General features: G+C 39.4%; 1 protein-coding gene and 1 pseudogene across 2 annotated transcripts in view; one reads left to right on the top strand and one right to left on the bottom strand.

The window, feature by feature from the left end:
- The window catches only part of LOC308241432 (5-azacytidine-induced protein 2-like), a 188,295-nt pseudogene that overhangs the window by 115,468 nt on the left and 56,852 nt on the right, over positions 1–15,975 (top strand). The gene's annotated exons all lie outside the window — the stretch shown is intronic.
- LOC308255569 (uncharacterized protein) overlaps positions 1–15,975 on the bottom strand; it is a gene marked incomplete at its 3' end in the record, with an annotated part of 82,540 nt that overhangs the window by 44,684 nt on the left and 21,881 nt on the right. The window contains exons 6-9 of the mRNA XM_080683184.1: positions 15,870–15,903; positions 14,393–14,458; positions 12,276–12,340; positions 3,678–3,711 (exon numbers count right to left, since the gene is read on the bottom strand). Of these exons, the coding sequence (XP_080539310.1) occupies positions 3,678–3,711; positions 12,276–12,340; positions 14,393–14,458; positions 15,870–15,903 (199 nt within the window). The remainder of the gene's footprint in view (positions 1–3,677; positions 3,712–12,275; positions 12,341–14,392; positions 14,459–15,869; positions 15,904–15,975) is intronic.

Genomic DNA, 15,975 nt, shown 5'->3' with positions numbered 1-15,975 from the left:
GTGACTTTCTTTGGCTCAAGGTCCTCCGCTACAAAATAAGAAACTTAGTGCCTTATTTTAGAAGGTTGTTAGAAGGATTAAATGAGATAACACAGAAAAAAAAATGCTCAGAGAAACATGAACTTTATTTGCTGAAACTATTTTGGAATCCCAAATAAATCCCAATGTGGTTTTTTTCATAGTCCCTAACATTCAAATGTTGAAGTTTCCTGAAAATGTTATTACGTTGGGTTATTACCTGTTTTTTTCCTTGCATTTTGTAATTCAGGGTATCTCATGTATTATATAACTTGCAACTAAATTTATGTAAAAATGTATTTCCTCATGAAGTACAATAACACAATGCTCCCTTAATTTTTCAGTGAATCATACCAAGGGCAGAAAGAAACCTAATCAGAGTCAGGACCTGGCCTGTACTACCACTACCCCTTCTCTACCTACTCACACTGTCAACCAGCAGATGTTTATGAGAATCAGGCTTAATCTCCCAGTCTTCCCTCATTGGCTTGGGAGATAGAATCCTACTGGTCACACTTGGATACTGATAAGTAATGGATGGGGCCTTTGCAATTGTAATGACCAATAACCTACTTTTGAATTAGAGATTTCTGCCTTCCATGAGAGGCATGATTTAAATTATTTTGAAACCTGAGGTAAACTCAAGTCAGTTGGATAGTTTCCTGTTATGGCAAAGAGATCACTTGAGGGGCCAAACTCAGTTATGGAATCCCAGGCAGGTTGGTGCCCACTACTATGGGAATCGCGACATGGGACCTTCCACTATCTGAACAAAGATGCTCTGTAGGATTTAAAGTGAACCTGGGGTACAGAACTGGTAACAAAGGGGAAAAGAAAGTCTGGTCTTTTCCTGAAGCTTTATGTGAACCTCCCTGACAGCTTAGAACGGGTCCAACTAACACGTTCAAGTAAAAAGATACAAAAAAGAAGCTCAAAGGTAAGTAGTCCACAAAGGTCTCGGCAAAGAAGTAAGCACCATGTAGGCTTTCCAATTTTTTTTTATTTTTTTTTTATTTTTTTTTTTTTTTTTGTGTGTGTGTGTGTTTTGGGGAGACTTTGAGTGCTAAAGCTAGGAGGCTCAGCTACCAATATAAGATGGTGGTAATTGGAATAGTGGCTGAGCATAACAGCATATGTATATAAACTGATAAAAAGCTGTGACCCTCAAATCCAAGAGAGAATCAACATGAAGACTCAGGAATCTGGATCAGCAAGGCCAACCCAGGAGCAAAGATCAATCATGACTACAGGACCAGTTTCAGTGGCAAGTCTGCAGCAATAAGATCAAAGGAAATAACAGAAATATTAGAATGTCCTCTTTTTACCTCTGCATCTGACGTGTGAAAGAAATTGTCTCCCTTGGACTTAGGGAATCCTTTATATTCCTGAAGAATTCTAGGGGAAGAGGATAGGTGGTAACCTCCAGAAAACACAGATTTTTCTACTAAAGGGGACACTTCAAGATCCCACATAACGAATTAGAAAAATCAGAGATGAGACTTTATTTGTAATCACATGCATAGAGGTTCTACCTGGAATGAAATGGATAAAGATCTTAAAAGTTCTGAGATAAAGCATCTGGCCCATTGTTCATCCTGACTAGTCGAGCCTTTGCTTGGTTTCTGGATGAAGATGAAACTAACCCACTGTTATTCCCAAACTGCCTGAACTGAACTATGAAATCTCACCTGGTACATAAAAAGCAACAGTGAAACTATTTTAAACCTCAGTGTAGTCATGACCACCACTTTAAAACAAACATAAATTAGCACCACTCACAAAAGCATATTCTTTGAGAGTCCACCCACAGTTATCTGGAAAAAAGACATCAGTACCTTACTGAAGAAGAAACCTGATTGTATTTGTGGACTCATCATTTCTAGCAAGCATGAGGGCTGTGCATATAACACAGAGATCACTTCCCCCTCAGCATCTTCAATACAGCTAATTATTTCAACAGCTAATTTGGTATACTCCCCAAGTTAATGCCCTATTTGTCTACCTAGAGTTGCCCATTTACATACTGAAGTGTTAATCTCTGTGGGCTACTCAAAGGCTAAAGTGAAGGGACAATTTGGATGCCTCTTATCCCACTTGTGTATTGCTAAAGGAAAGTCTAACAGATAATAAACTATGCTGAGGTCACTAGTCAGAAATAGGGAAAGATTTAATGGGCCACGATGTTAAACAAAGGATGACGTACTAGAGGGTGTTTTTATTAATTAATTAGAGGCCCAGTGCACGAAATTCGTACATGTTGGAGTGTTGCCCCTGCACCCTCTTGCATTCCAGGACTGCTGGCTCCTAACTACTCTGCCTGCCTGCCTGCCTGATGCCCCAAACTGCTCCCCTGCCTGCCTGATCACCCCTAACCATTCTGCCTGCCTGCCTGATCACCCCTACCTACTCTGCCTGTCTGCCTGATTGCCCCTAACCACTCGCCTGCCTGCCAGATCTTCTCTAACCCTCTGCCTGCCTACCTCATCTGCCCTAACCACTTGCCTGCCTGCCTGATCACCCCTAATTGCTCAGCTATCTGCCTGCCTGATTGCCTCTAAACAATCCTCCTGCCTGCCTGATTGTCCCTAACTGCCACTGCCTCAGCCCCAGCCCCCATGGCTTCGTCCAGAAGGCCATCCAGAATGGGAAGTTGTTTGGCTGTCCATCTAATTGACATATTATGCTTTTATTATTATAGATTGCTGGGCTTCCTTCAACTCTTGAAATTCTACATGCCTTTGATTCTGAATATAGATAAATGGAGAACCCTGTAGCTTGCAGAAGTAGATAAAAATAACACAATGAAAGAAACAACAACAACAACAAAAAAAACAGAGAAGAAGTAAAATCAATAAAAGTCATGGAAGAGGGGAAAAAAGGACTAGAAAAAAAGAGAAAACTTCACAAAACTAGGCAAAGGTACCAGCCTGAAAAGAAACCAGACTGGGAAGTCTGTAAATAAGAGAAATCAGTTAGAAATATCCTCTAAATACATGCTGAATTAAATTAACATAACATGGTCTACACATAGATATTCTTTACCTATAGATAAATAATTCATCTCAAGAAGAATAGATATAATTTTACATAAAAACGCTTGCCTGATTAAGCCTGCATAGGTAAAACCTTTGCTTCTGTGGCCATGGCTAAATGAAATGAGCCCTCAAAGGTTTGTTGAGAAGAACAAGGTCCTATTTACCACTGCAATTGTCAAGGATTGTAAGATAAATGCTTGGACTAATCTGGCCTCTTAGAAAAACTCTATATCAGAGTTAAGACACAATCAGATTTCACTGAGTTGATCTGATTCTCATACATACCTCCATGCCAGTGGTACACAGGAACTTATCAGTGTATGTTGAGGGACAAGAGAGTAGATTTGGAAGCCAAGCTAGTTGACAGTCAAATCATGGGCCAGCAACTTGCTAACTGTGGAATCATTGGTCAATGCATCCACCTCCCTGAACTACAGTTGCCTCATTAATAAAAAATAGGCTAAATAGCACACCTACTTTGCAGGGCTATTATGATGACTATATTACACAGGTTCATTACATAAAATACGGTCTAGTCCACAGTAGAACACTCTATAAACGATAGTTTCTTTTCTCAGCATTGCCTCAGTTAACATAAATTTTTAAAAATCCATAAAATTTTACCTGTTTAAAGAGCCTTCTGCAGAGATCTCATCCACTATTAAAGAAAAACATAAAATACATTTTGAAACAATAATAAAAAATGCAGGAATTTAAAAGTACCCGACTAATATTTTGTGGAAAGTATTCCTTTGGGATCGCACCTGCAGACTATACTACAATGAATATTAATCATAGTATTGGTAGACGATTAATACATTAAGAACATTTACTTTCTCTTTTTAAATATACCAAATGCAAGGAAAAAAGAATGGGATCTATCAAAATTTGATACCTACCTTTAAACTGCTATGTACCATGAATATAATCCTAACCAAACCCCATCAGACAGACAGAAAACGGTATTGTTAGTGCAAAAGGAATCATAGAGTAACAATGTCAAACGTAAATAGCATGAGTTTTCTGGACTCCCTCCATTTAGAGCGGTTGGAAGAGAGTACACTTATTTTGTCCTAACGCGTACAGCTTCTCCAGCTCTTCAGTGAAGCCAAGCCAGTTTCGGATGAAACAATCCATCACAACGAAGCTTGACTGATAGGCCCTACATTTTGCAGCACAGCAAAACATAGGAACCAAACTCTTTCTGCCCCATTTCCAATTGCAAAGTAAGTAGGAGAGACCTTTGTATTCCAACTGTATAAAGTAGAACTACTTGAGAGTGTCTCCTTGCATTGTGAAAGTCTCTCTGGGCCCACCTCATAGAGCAGGATGGTCCAACCAGTGAGTGCTCTGCAGTAGTGTGTGAGGTCATTTTTCTGACCCTCCCCATTAGGTGGCAAATGCCTAGAGAAATCATTCTTCTGGAGTGTATATGGCACATGTCATCAGAGCCTAAGCTGATAAACAACAACAGCAAACCACAAAGGACAAAGAACATATTGGATAAATACATCCCATTACCTTGGAATTTTAATTTTTTAAACACTCAAAAGATACCTACGGCATGATGCCAACTATACAACATTCAGGAAAAGGCAAAACCATCACGGGTACCAGTGGTTAGGGAGAAGGGATGGATGAATAAGCAGAGCACAGAGGATTTTTAAGGGGGTGAAAAGATTGTATATGATACCGTAATGGGGGATACGTGTCATCAGACATTTGTCAAAACCCATGGAATATGCAACAAGAGTGATTCTTAATGTAAACTATGGACTTTTGTTGATATACCTCTCTATTGCAGGATGTAAAAATGAGTGAGGCTGTTTGTGTAGGGCAGTGGTCGGCAAACTCATTAGTCAACAGAGCCAAATATCAGCATTACAATGATTGAAATTTATTTTGAGAGCCAAAAACCGACTTCTGCGCATGGGCCATGAAGTTTCAATCGTACTGTATGTGTGCGCCCGCCCGTGGTATTTTGTGGAAGAGCCACACTCAAGGGGCCAAAGAACCGCATGTGGCTCGCGAGCCGCAGTTTGCCGACCACTGTTGTAGGGGATGTGGAGTTTATGGGAACTCTCTGTACTCTATTTCTGTGAACCTAAAACTCATCTAAAAACTAAGAATTACGAATTATTCTTTAAAAATAGTATTTGCTAAAACTGCTATTAACATACGTATATCAACATAGTAATGTTATTTTTAAGACATAGTCACCTTAGAAATTAATATAAAGATCCAAGTATCAGAATATGGGTATTAAGAGACATAGAAATATAAAACAGACCTTCAAACAACAGAGGAAACTAGGGAGGGTGAAGGGGAGGCCTAAGAGATGAACCAGAGGACTTGTATGCATGCATATAAACATAACCAATGAACACAGACAATAGGGGGGTGAGGGCACATGATGGGGGCAGGAGCGGACAGGGAGAGGTCAATGGGAGAAAAGGAGGTATATGTAACACTTTAAACAATAAAGATTTGAAAAAAAAAAGAATATGGGAATTATCCCCACAATAAAGTGAAGCATATGGAAAGACATAAATAAAGCCAATAATTTTAATTGTATACTAGGGCAAGAAAATAACTGATAAATATGGTTGAATATCTTGTTTTATAATAATAAGTGGGGATTTAGTGCAATATAAAATGAATCATCCATGTAATTAAAAGATACTTTTTATTCTAATGTTAAGTCAGAAATTATCATGCAGATTTTATCGAAAAATTATCTTGAAACATCAATTGGATAAAAAGGAAAGTTTATAATTGCCTGATATTGCACTAGTAATTTATGTACAAATACCTATTAAATACTCACCAAGAGTAATTACAGTAACCAGCATTGCAAGCAATTATGGATGATACAACTGAAACCAGTGCCATGTTATATTACAATGTTACTTACTTTGAAAATAAAATTTTAAGTCAATGCCAAAAATGCAGTCACGGCTATAACTGCTGTGCAGAAAATTTTCATGCAGCAGGCCCAAGACTGCTATCCTTAGAAAGTCCTGCTTAAATAGCTACCCTTCAGTTGGAGTCTGAAAACCTGAATCTGGGGAGGGTTTCCACCTTTCCCTAACTGAGAAGAGTGGCCATCTGTGCCTAAACACTTTGTACAACCGATGGGGTTTGTGCTAAACACTTGCTTTCCTTCTGGGAATCTAGAATTGAGGTCCAGGCTATGGGGAAGATGCCCATGTGACTAGCATGCCGTAAAAACCTTGGCACTGAGTCTAACCAGACTGGTAGATGACATGTATCACGTGTGTTGTCAGAATTTGACACTGGAGTAACTGAGCACCTCCTGCTAACTCCACAGGGAGAGGACTCTTGGAAGCTTGTGCCTGGAGTCCTCCACCCTTTCTCTTTGGGAATTTTACTTTGGCCATTTACTGTAATAAATCTCAGGTATGAACACAACTATATGCTGAGTCCTGTAAATTTTTCTAGTGAATAAGCAAACCTAGGTGTGGGTTAAGGAACCTCTAACAAAATTGCATTATGTGAAATTGTTATTATTTGGGTTGATATGTTATACATGATTACAATCAGAAGCTGATTTCACAAAATACCTGTCTTTGATTTTGTTTTGGTTTGTGCTGGTTTTGGAGATTCCTGTAGATCTGTAGCTATTGGAATTAAGGCAGAAAAGGGATAAATGAAACAATGATGTCAGAAAATAATATGAAACAAGAGACAATCCTATTGACCCAGAATAGAAAATACAGAATCCTGATGAGTGACAACAGGTTCTATAGCATGAACGTTCCAATAAAGAAAATGAAAACATCGCACTGACAATCCTCTCCAACTAAACAGGGTTGAATTCCTTTTTACAATAACTGTAGAACAACAAAAATGATCACATATACTAAAATAGTGTTCTAGTGATTACAAAGTTATTTTTATTAGTTCCTAGTATATATTTTTTTAATTGTTATTAAACTGAAATCATCGCTCACCTATTAAAGGCAGTTCTTGACAGGACAAGTCAAAAAGTCAAAAAAATTGTACCCAAAATGTAGATATCCATGGATATTGTATCAAACTCAACATGTATGGCCCAGCCAGCTTGGCTTAGAGATTGAGCGCTGACCTGTGAACCAGAAGGTCAAGGTTGGATTCCCTGTCAGGGCACATGCCTGGGGTGCAGGTTCAATCACCAGTACAAGGCATACAGTAGGCAGCCGACCTATGATTCCCTCTCATCATTGATGTTTCTATCTCTCTCTATCTCTCCATTCCTCTGAAATCAATAAAAATATATTTTTTAAAAAACTCAACATGTTTGAAAAAGTACTGGTCTTTCCTCATGAACTGTTGCTCTTTCCTGCTCATCTGAAAAAGTCCTGTTCTTCATGTGCAATCTAAATGCCAGCGCACTGCCTGGAAACCTATGAATCACCTTAGATTTCTCTCTCCCTGGTAACTCCCTACTTGCAGTCATCTACACAACCATATGAACTAGACCTCTACTCCCTCTGCTTTTATTTTGCTACTGTCAACTGCCCTAGTCAAACATGGGCTCTTACCAGGTGGCTCTCACATGGGAGAAGATACCAACAACTATTATTGTTCCTTCTTAAATTACTAAGGTTTTGAAAGCAAAACAAATGAAAAAGTCATAGACCTAGAAAAACTCCAACATTTTAAATGGTATCATTGAGCTTCCTGACTCATTTCAGCATGGATGGGTGGAAACTTCATAATGGACTGATACTAGTCCAAGGAGACAAGAGCTTTTTTCATCTCCCAGTCTCTTTATGTTGTTTCCTTACACATATCCTCTACATGAGGGGTCAGCAAAATAGGGCTCACAGGCCAAATACAAGCTACCATCTGGTTTTGCAAATAAAGTCTCACTAGAACACAGCTGTGCCTATTCACTTTCAGATTCTCTAGGACTGCCCTCACTCTACAATGGCAGACTTGAGTAAATATGGCAGACCACATGGACTAAAATCAGGCCCTTTACAAGGAAAAGTTTGCTATACCTGCTTCATACCACAACCAGAGGGCCCTAATCAAATATAATCTTGTTACTCTTCTGCTCAAAACTCCAATGCATCCCTGCAATAAGTATTGCTTGCTCCCTACCTCAGTCTTCACTCTTGCTGGAGAACCACATCTCTATTTGGACATTTACTGTTCTGATCCACAAAGAAGGTGGTATCTCCCCAGCTCCCAAATGGGAAATGATTATACTAATCTCATCACAGTACCTAGTTTACCAATAACTGGCTTAAGAATGAGCATGTGATGTAACTCAGGCCTATAAAACTTTAGCGGAAGCCAACTGAAAGTCTGTCCATTTTCTCCCTATTTAAAAGAAACACATAGGCCAGGCCAGTGTGGCTCCGTGGGTTGAGAGTTGTCCCCTGCACCACGAGGTCACTGGTTCAATTCCCAGTCCGGGCACAGGCCCAGGTTGCAGGCTGGATTCCCCAGCAGGGGCAGCAGGAAGCAGCCTATCGATATGATATTTCTCTCTCATTGATGTTTCTATCTTACTCTCCCGTTCCCTTCATCTCTCTCTAAAAATAAATAAAAACATACATTTTTAAAAAATTACAGGAAACACATAGCTCAACATCACTAATCAGGGATATACAAATGAAAGCCATAATGAAGTACCAGCTCACTCCTCTCAGAATGGCTGTCACCAAAATATAAATGGAAAACTAGTGTTGGCGAGGATATGGAGAAAAGAGAAAGCCTCGTGCACTGTTCATGTGATTGTAAATTGGTACAGTCACGGTGGAAATTAGCATGGAGCTATCTCAGAAAAATTGGAAATAGAACTGCCATTCCACGTCTGGGTGTTTGTTGTACAGAAACATAAACATGAATTTGAAAAGATATCTGCACCCCTAATGTTAACTGCAGCATTATTTACAATAGACAGGATATGGAAGCAACCTAGGTGTCCTGCCATAGATAATGAATAAAAATAGGCCTGTGAGCCCTATTTTGCTGACCCCTCATGTAGAGGATACGTGGAAGGAAACAACATAATAAAGAATAATATATTGTGTGCCAATATGTTTTAACAAAAAAATCTTGTATATTTTAACAAAAAAAGTATAAAAGAAAAAAGATCTAGTGCTTTCTGTGGTACTAAAGAGTCTCATAAGCCTGCCTTAGCCACATATTCACCTCATTCCCAACCATTCCCATAACCCACACTGGGCCCCATCAAAAGAGTACTGCTCATAAATAAAGAAGATGTGGCATGTATGTGTATATATGGAGAAAGAAATATTAATCAGACATAAGTAAGAATGGAGTCTTGCCATTTATGGCAACACTGAGAGACCAAGAAGGTGTTATGCTAAGTTAAATCAGATTGAGACAGTCAAATACCATATTATCTCACTCACATGTGCAATCTAAAACACCAGAAACAGACCCCATGGCTAGAGAGAATAAACTGATGGTTGCCAGAGGGCAGTGGGTTGAGGATTTGGATGAAATGGAAGAATATGAATAAGAAGTGCAACCTTCCAGTTATAAAATGTATAAGCCACAGGGATCTAGTGCACAGCACAGGGAACGTGTCAAAGTTGCAATAACTTTGCACAGTAAGACGGTTACTAGGCTTATCATTGTGAACACATCGTCAGAAATGTACATGTCAAATTACTCTGTCGTATACCTGAATGTAATATATTGTGTGCTAACTATATTTTAACAAAAAAAGTATAAAAGAAGAAAGATCTAGTGCTTTCTGTGGTACTAAAGACTTTCATAAGTCTGCCTTAGCTACATATTCACCTCATTCCCAACCATTCCCACAACCCACACTGGACCCCATCAAAAGAGTACTGCTCATAAATCCCGCAAAGCTCACGTGTACACCTTAGCCCTGGCTCTGCTGCTCCTGCTGCCAAACCCATAATCTCTATAAATATTCCTCCTGCCAAACATCACCATCTGCCTCTTTACCTGGCAAACTTATTTGTGGTCTGCATGCTTACTTTAAAACACACCCAGCAATGCAGACTGGTGCAGCCACTGTGGAGAACAGTATAGAGTTTCCTCAAAAACTAAAAATGGAACTCCCATTTGATCCAGTGATCCCACTTCTAGAAATATATTCCAAGAAACTAGAAACACCAATCAGAAAGGATATATGCACCCCTATGTTCATAGCAGCACAATTTACTATAGCTAAGATTTGGAAACAGCCTAAGTGCCCAACAGCAGATGAGTGGATTAAAAACCTGTGGTACATCTACACAATGGAATACTACGCTGCTGTAAAAAAGTAGGAATTCTTACCATTTGCAACAGCATGCGTAGAACTAGAGACCATTATGCTAAGCGAAATAAGCCAATCAGAGAAAGATAAATTTCACATGATCTCACTCATTTGTGGAATATAATGAACAACATAAACTGATAAACAAAAACAGATCCAGAGACAGAGAAGCATTGATAAGACCATCAAACCTCAGAGGGAAGGTAGGGGAGGGTGGGGGTAAAGGGGAGAGATCAACCAAAGGACTTGTATGTGTGCATATAAACCTAGGCAATGGACACAGACTCCAGAGGGTGAGGGCATGAGTAGGGGGCTGGTGGGGGGGGGGGCATTTGGGGATACGGACACATATGTAATATCTTAATCAATAAAGAAAAAAAACCTACCTTTTTATTTATTTTTTGAAAGTTTTAAAAGAATTCATTAGAAAGAGGAAGAGAGACAGGGAGAGAGAGGGAATATTGGGTCCACTTATTTATGCATTCATTGGGTAATGAATTCATTGTGATATGATTCTCATATGTGCCCTGACCAGGCATTGAAACCACAACCTTGGCATATCAGGGACAACGCTTTAAGCAACTGAACCACCTGGCCAAGGCCTCACCCACATTTTTAAAATTCTAATTCTCATCATGGACTTAAAGAGGCTGGCACATCCTACACACCAATACAAAGAAATAAACAAGGATACTTATAAGCTCCTGGTACGCTCTGGCACCTAGTGGCACTGAATAAAGTTAGCAAATAATAGAAATGACAATGGTACTAACAAGCTCTTAGAGGGAAAGGATTGTGTTGTCAAAATGTTCCCATTCTGCAACATCAGAATAACACTTAGCACCTAAAAGACACCTGAGAGTTAAGTAGCAGACCATGAAGTGGATAAATGAATGACTTATTTTTGACATTTTCTTTGAAAATTCTGTTTAAAAAAACACAGCTCTCTCATATTATGCACACCTTCAAGGTCAGAGTGCTATTCCATCCTTGTATTTCCTATAACTTGCAAACCAACCTACACAAGTCCTCTGATAAACCTCAACTAAGTTCAAGGTGTCCTCACACAGTTCCAATTGCACAAAGAACTAGGTGCCACATCTGGGTAGCACACTGGCACTTTTGTTATTGTGAAACACCTTTGTACTTTTATTATCATTTCTGAGTCCCAATTTGGGCTCTTTGAATATTATGATTACCTTCTGGCCAATGGCAACAGAGCATTGTATTCTAAAGAAATTACAGTGTCCAGGACAATTATCCAACTAATGAAGTAAACATATTTCATTCTGTTTTGACTTCTGAGCAATGAAGTTGATAATAGTGAGACCTTGTTGGTATACTATGTCAAACCTGTTATGCTTCTCAGCAGGCATTGCCTTCCTGACTTCAGTACTATGGGTAGAAATCTTTAAGAGATGATTTCATTGAGACTGTTGCACACTGGCAAAGTGTTGTATGGTTTGCCGTTTGTTTGTGGTACCAGGAAGGTATTGTTGAGTTCCTAGTTTTAGTTACTTTTGTAGTGAGACAAATTACTATGTAATACCAAGTATTCATTTACTAAATGTAATCCATTAGACATAACAACTAAAACTAAGATCCATTTTTAGAACAAGTCCAATTTGTTATCATGTGAATATAGTTGAAACATACAACATCCTAAATTAGCATCTTTTTTTCTTATTTACATAAGGATATCATATGAGGTATCCGGACTAAATAAATGAACGTCTTTTCGAATAATATTGCCCCAGATTTTAAATTACCTATGATTAACATTTTTAATCATACTGAATACTATTCTATTAAGAAAGAGATTAAGAAAACATACATGCAATTTACACATTGTTCGTATTTTTTCACTACTCTTGCATTACCAAAACTTCCTTGCTCTTACGTCATTTACGGTAGGTGCATCAAGCGTAATTCACTATCAGAAGTCTTACCAAGATTGCTACTTTCAGATTTGGGAGGTTTCTTTCCTTCTTTATATTTGGAAGTTAGTTGCTTGCTGTGTACAAAAAAAAATGATGATAAATAATATGAATATAAAAATATTCTCCAAGTATAGTAAATTCTAAGAATACTTCAGATAATATCAGAGCTAATATTAAAACTTTAATTATACCAAACACTTCAAATTTGTAAGTTCTACAAACTTTATAAAGCATGAAAATTGTTTTTTAAAAAAAGAATGTGAAATAGTCATGTTTGAGGGCAGTATAGTTCAGTGAATTAACTAGAGTTAGCTTGACATAATGGCAAATGTCTTGATCTCAGACATCCTAGTTCTCTAACCAACAGCTATTTGTTCTCAAACAAGTCATTTTCTTTGGCTTAAGGTACTCCTCTACAAAATAAGAAATTTACTGCCTTGTTTTAGAAGGTTATTAGAAGGATTAAATGAGATAATACAGCAAAAAAGAAATGCTGAGAGGGGCAGTAAGCAAAGAAAAAAAATCTGCTCATGAATTTTATTTATTGAAACCATTTTGGAATCCCAAATAAATCCCAATATGGGATTTTCATAGTTCCTAACATTCAAATGTTGCAGTTCTCAGAAAACGTTATTACATTGGGTTATACCTCTTCATTATTTGTGATTTGTAATTCAGGGTATCTCAGTTAATATATAACTTGCAACTAAATGTATGTACAAAAATATTTCCTCATGAAGTCTGATAACACAATGCTCCCTTATTTTTTCAGCAAAACCTACCAATAGCAGAAAGAAAACTAATAGAAGCCAGGACCTGGCCTGGACTAGTACTACCCCTTCTCTACCTTCTCACACTGTCAACAAGCAGATCTTTATGTGAATGATGCTTCATCTCCCTGTCCACCCCTTTTGGCTTGGGAGATAGAATCCTACTGGTCACACATGGATACTGATGAGTCATGGATGGGGGCTTAGCAATTGTAAGGATCAATAACCTATTTTGGAATCAGAGCTTTCTGCCTTCCATGTGAGGCATAATTTAAAATATTTTGAAACCTGAGGTAAATTCAACTCACTTAGGAAAGTTTCATTGTTATGGCAAAGAGATCCCTTGAGGGGCCAATGTCAATTATGGAATCTCAGGCAAGTTGGTGCCCACCACTGTGGGGAAAGTGACATGGGATCTTCCACTACCCAAATAAAGATGCTCTACAGGTTTTTAAAGTGAACAGATCTGGTAACAAAGGAGAAAGAAAAGTCTGGTCTTTTCCTGAAGCTTTATTTGAACCTCTCTGAGAGCTTAGAATAGTTCCAAGTAATACCTGCCAGCAGAAAAATACAAACAAAAAGTTCCAAGGGTAACTAGTCCACAAAGGTATGGGTTAAGGAGTGAGCTCCATATAGACTTTCCAGGGCGTGTGTGTGTGTGTGAGGGGGGGGGGTAGGGGGGGGGGGGCGCATATGCTGAGCAGAACAGCATATGTATGTAAACTAATAAAAAGTTGTGACTTTCAAGTCCAAGAGAGAATCAACATGAAGACCCAGGAATCTGAATCAGCAAGGCTCACCAGGGAGCAAAGATCAATCATGACTATAGGACCAGTTTCAATGGCAATTCTGCAGCAATAGGATCAATGGGGGAAAAAGAAAGGTTAAAATGTCCTTTTTTTTTTACCTCTAGATCTGACTTGTGAGAGAAGATTGCCTCCCTTGGATTTATGGGATTCTTTATGTTCCTGAAGAATTCAAGGGGGAGAGGATAGCCTCCAGGAAATACAGGTTTTTCTGCTGAAGTGAACCCTTCAAGACCCCAAATAACTAGTTAGAAAAATCAGAGCAGAGACTTTATTTGTAACCCCATGCATAGAGGTTCTACTTGGAATACAAAGGATAAAGATCTTAAAAGTTCTGAGATAAAGCATCTGGCCATTTGCTCCTTCTAACTAGTCAAGCCTTTGCTTTGTTTCTGGCTGAAGACACACAGTAATTCACTGCCATTCCCAAACTGCCTGAACCAAACTATGAAATCTCACCTGGTACAGAAGAAGGAACAGTGAAACCATTTTAAACCTCAGTTTAGTGATAACTAGCATTTTAAATCAAACACAAATTAAAACCACTCACAAAAGCATATTCTTCGGCCGTCCACCCGCATTTAACTTGAGAACAGACATTGAGGGTAAAATGACTCTAGGAAGAAAAAGATAAAACTTCACACAAATAGGCAAAGGCACCAGCCTGAAAGGAAACCAGACTGGGAAGTGAGGAAATAGAGAAATCAATTAGAAATATCCTCTAAATATACCCCGAATTTAATTAACATAACATGGTTTATACATAGATACTTTTTACTTACAGATAAATAATTCCTCTCAGGAAGAATAGATATCCTTTTACCTAACAACGCTTACTTGATTAGGCCTTGCTTAGGTACAACCTTTGGTTCTGTGGCCATGGCTAACTGAGATGGGCCCTAAAAGGTTTGTGAGGAAGAACAAGGTCTTATTTACCACTAAGATAAATGCTTGGACTAACTGGGCCTCTTAGAAAAACACTAAATCAGAGTTACCAGACAACGCGATTTCACTTTCTGAGTTGATCTGATTCTCTTTTGTATCTTCCTGCCATTTATACACAGGAACTTATCAGTGTACTTGAGGCCCGGTGCATGAAATTCGTGCATTGGGGGCGGGGGCGAGAGGGGGTCTCTCAACCTGGCCTGCTCCTCTCACAGTCTTAGGAGCCCTCAGGGGATGTCCTCCTCTGTGGGAGGCGACCATGCTGATAAGGGGAAGGCACTGCCCCCATCACCCTGCTGCTGCTGCCACTGCCGGCCACTGCAACTGAAGGCCCTCAGCCCTTGGTTCTTAGCGCTGGCCCCACCCCCTGCCCACTGGTGGGTAGGGGGAGATCTGGGGCCAGGCTGGCTGGGGTAGGGGCTGTGGGAAGTTGAGGCACCACAGGTTGCACCCCATCCAGCCTCTGTGGAGCCGTGGCACTTAGACCGGGCCTGCGCTGCTGCCTCTGTGGCTGCCTCTGTGGAAGGGGCAGCACTAGGACCAGGCCGCACCATGGCCTGTGCCACGCCACCTTTGCGGAAGGGGATGCAGCGACACCTTCTTGCCACCTCTGCAAAAGGGGCTACAGCGCTGGACCAGCAGCGCCAGACCCGCCTGCCCCACCAGCCCCTCCCATGTGGCGTTGGCCCTAGGCCCTCACAGCCGCTGTGGCTTTGTCCAGATGGATGTCTGGAAGACGTCTGCCCTAATTAGCATATTACCCATTACCCTTTTATTAATATAGATGTTGAGGGACAACAGATTAGATTTGGGAGTCAAGCTGCTTGATAGTCAAATTATGGGTCAGCTACTTGCTAACTATGGAATCATAGGTCAATGCATCCACTTCCCTGAACCCAGTTTCCTCTTTAATAAAAACTAGGCTACAAGAGCACAGCTACTTTGGAGAGCTGTTGAGATGACTATATGTCATGGTTAATTACATAATATAGGGTCTAGTCCACAGCAGAACACTCTAGAAATGATAGTTTCTTTTCTCTGCACTCCCTTAACATATAACATTTAAAATCCATAAAATCTACCTGTTTAAAGAGGCTTCTGCAGAGATCTCATCCACTATTAAAGAAAAAAGTAAAATAAATTTTAAACAATAATAGAAAAATTCATGACTTTAAAAATACTGGACTA

The sequence above is a fragment of the Plecotus auritus genome, assembly GCF_963455305.1.
Source record: "Plecotus auritus genome assembly, chromosome: 1".
Classification (NCBI taxonomy): domain Eukaryota; kingdom Metazoa; phylum Chordata; class Mammalia; order Chiroptera; family Vespertilionidae; genus Plecotus; species Plecotus auritus.
Note: the sequence above shows the minus strand (reverse complement) of the source record. Positions and strands in the feature narration are given on the sequence as shown.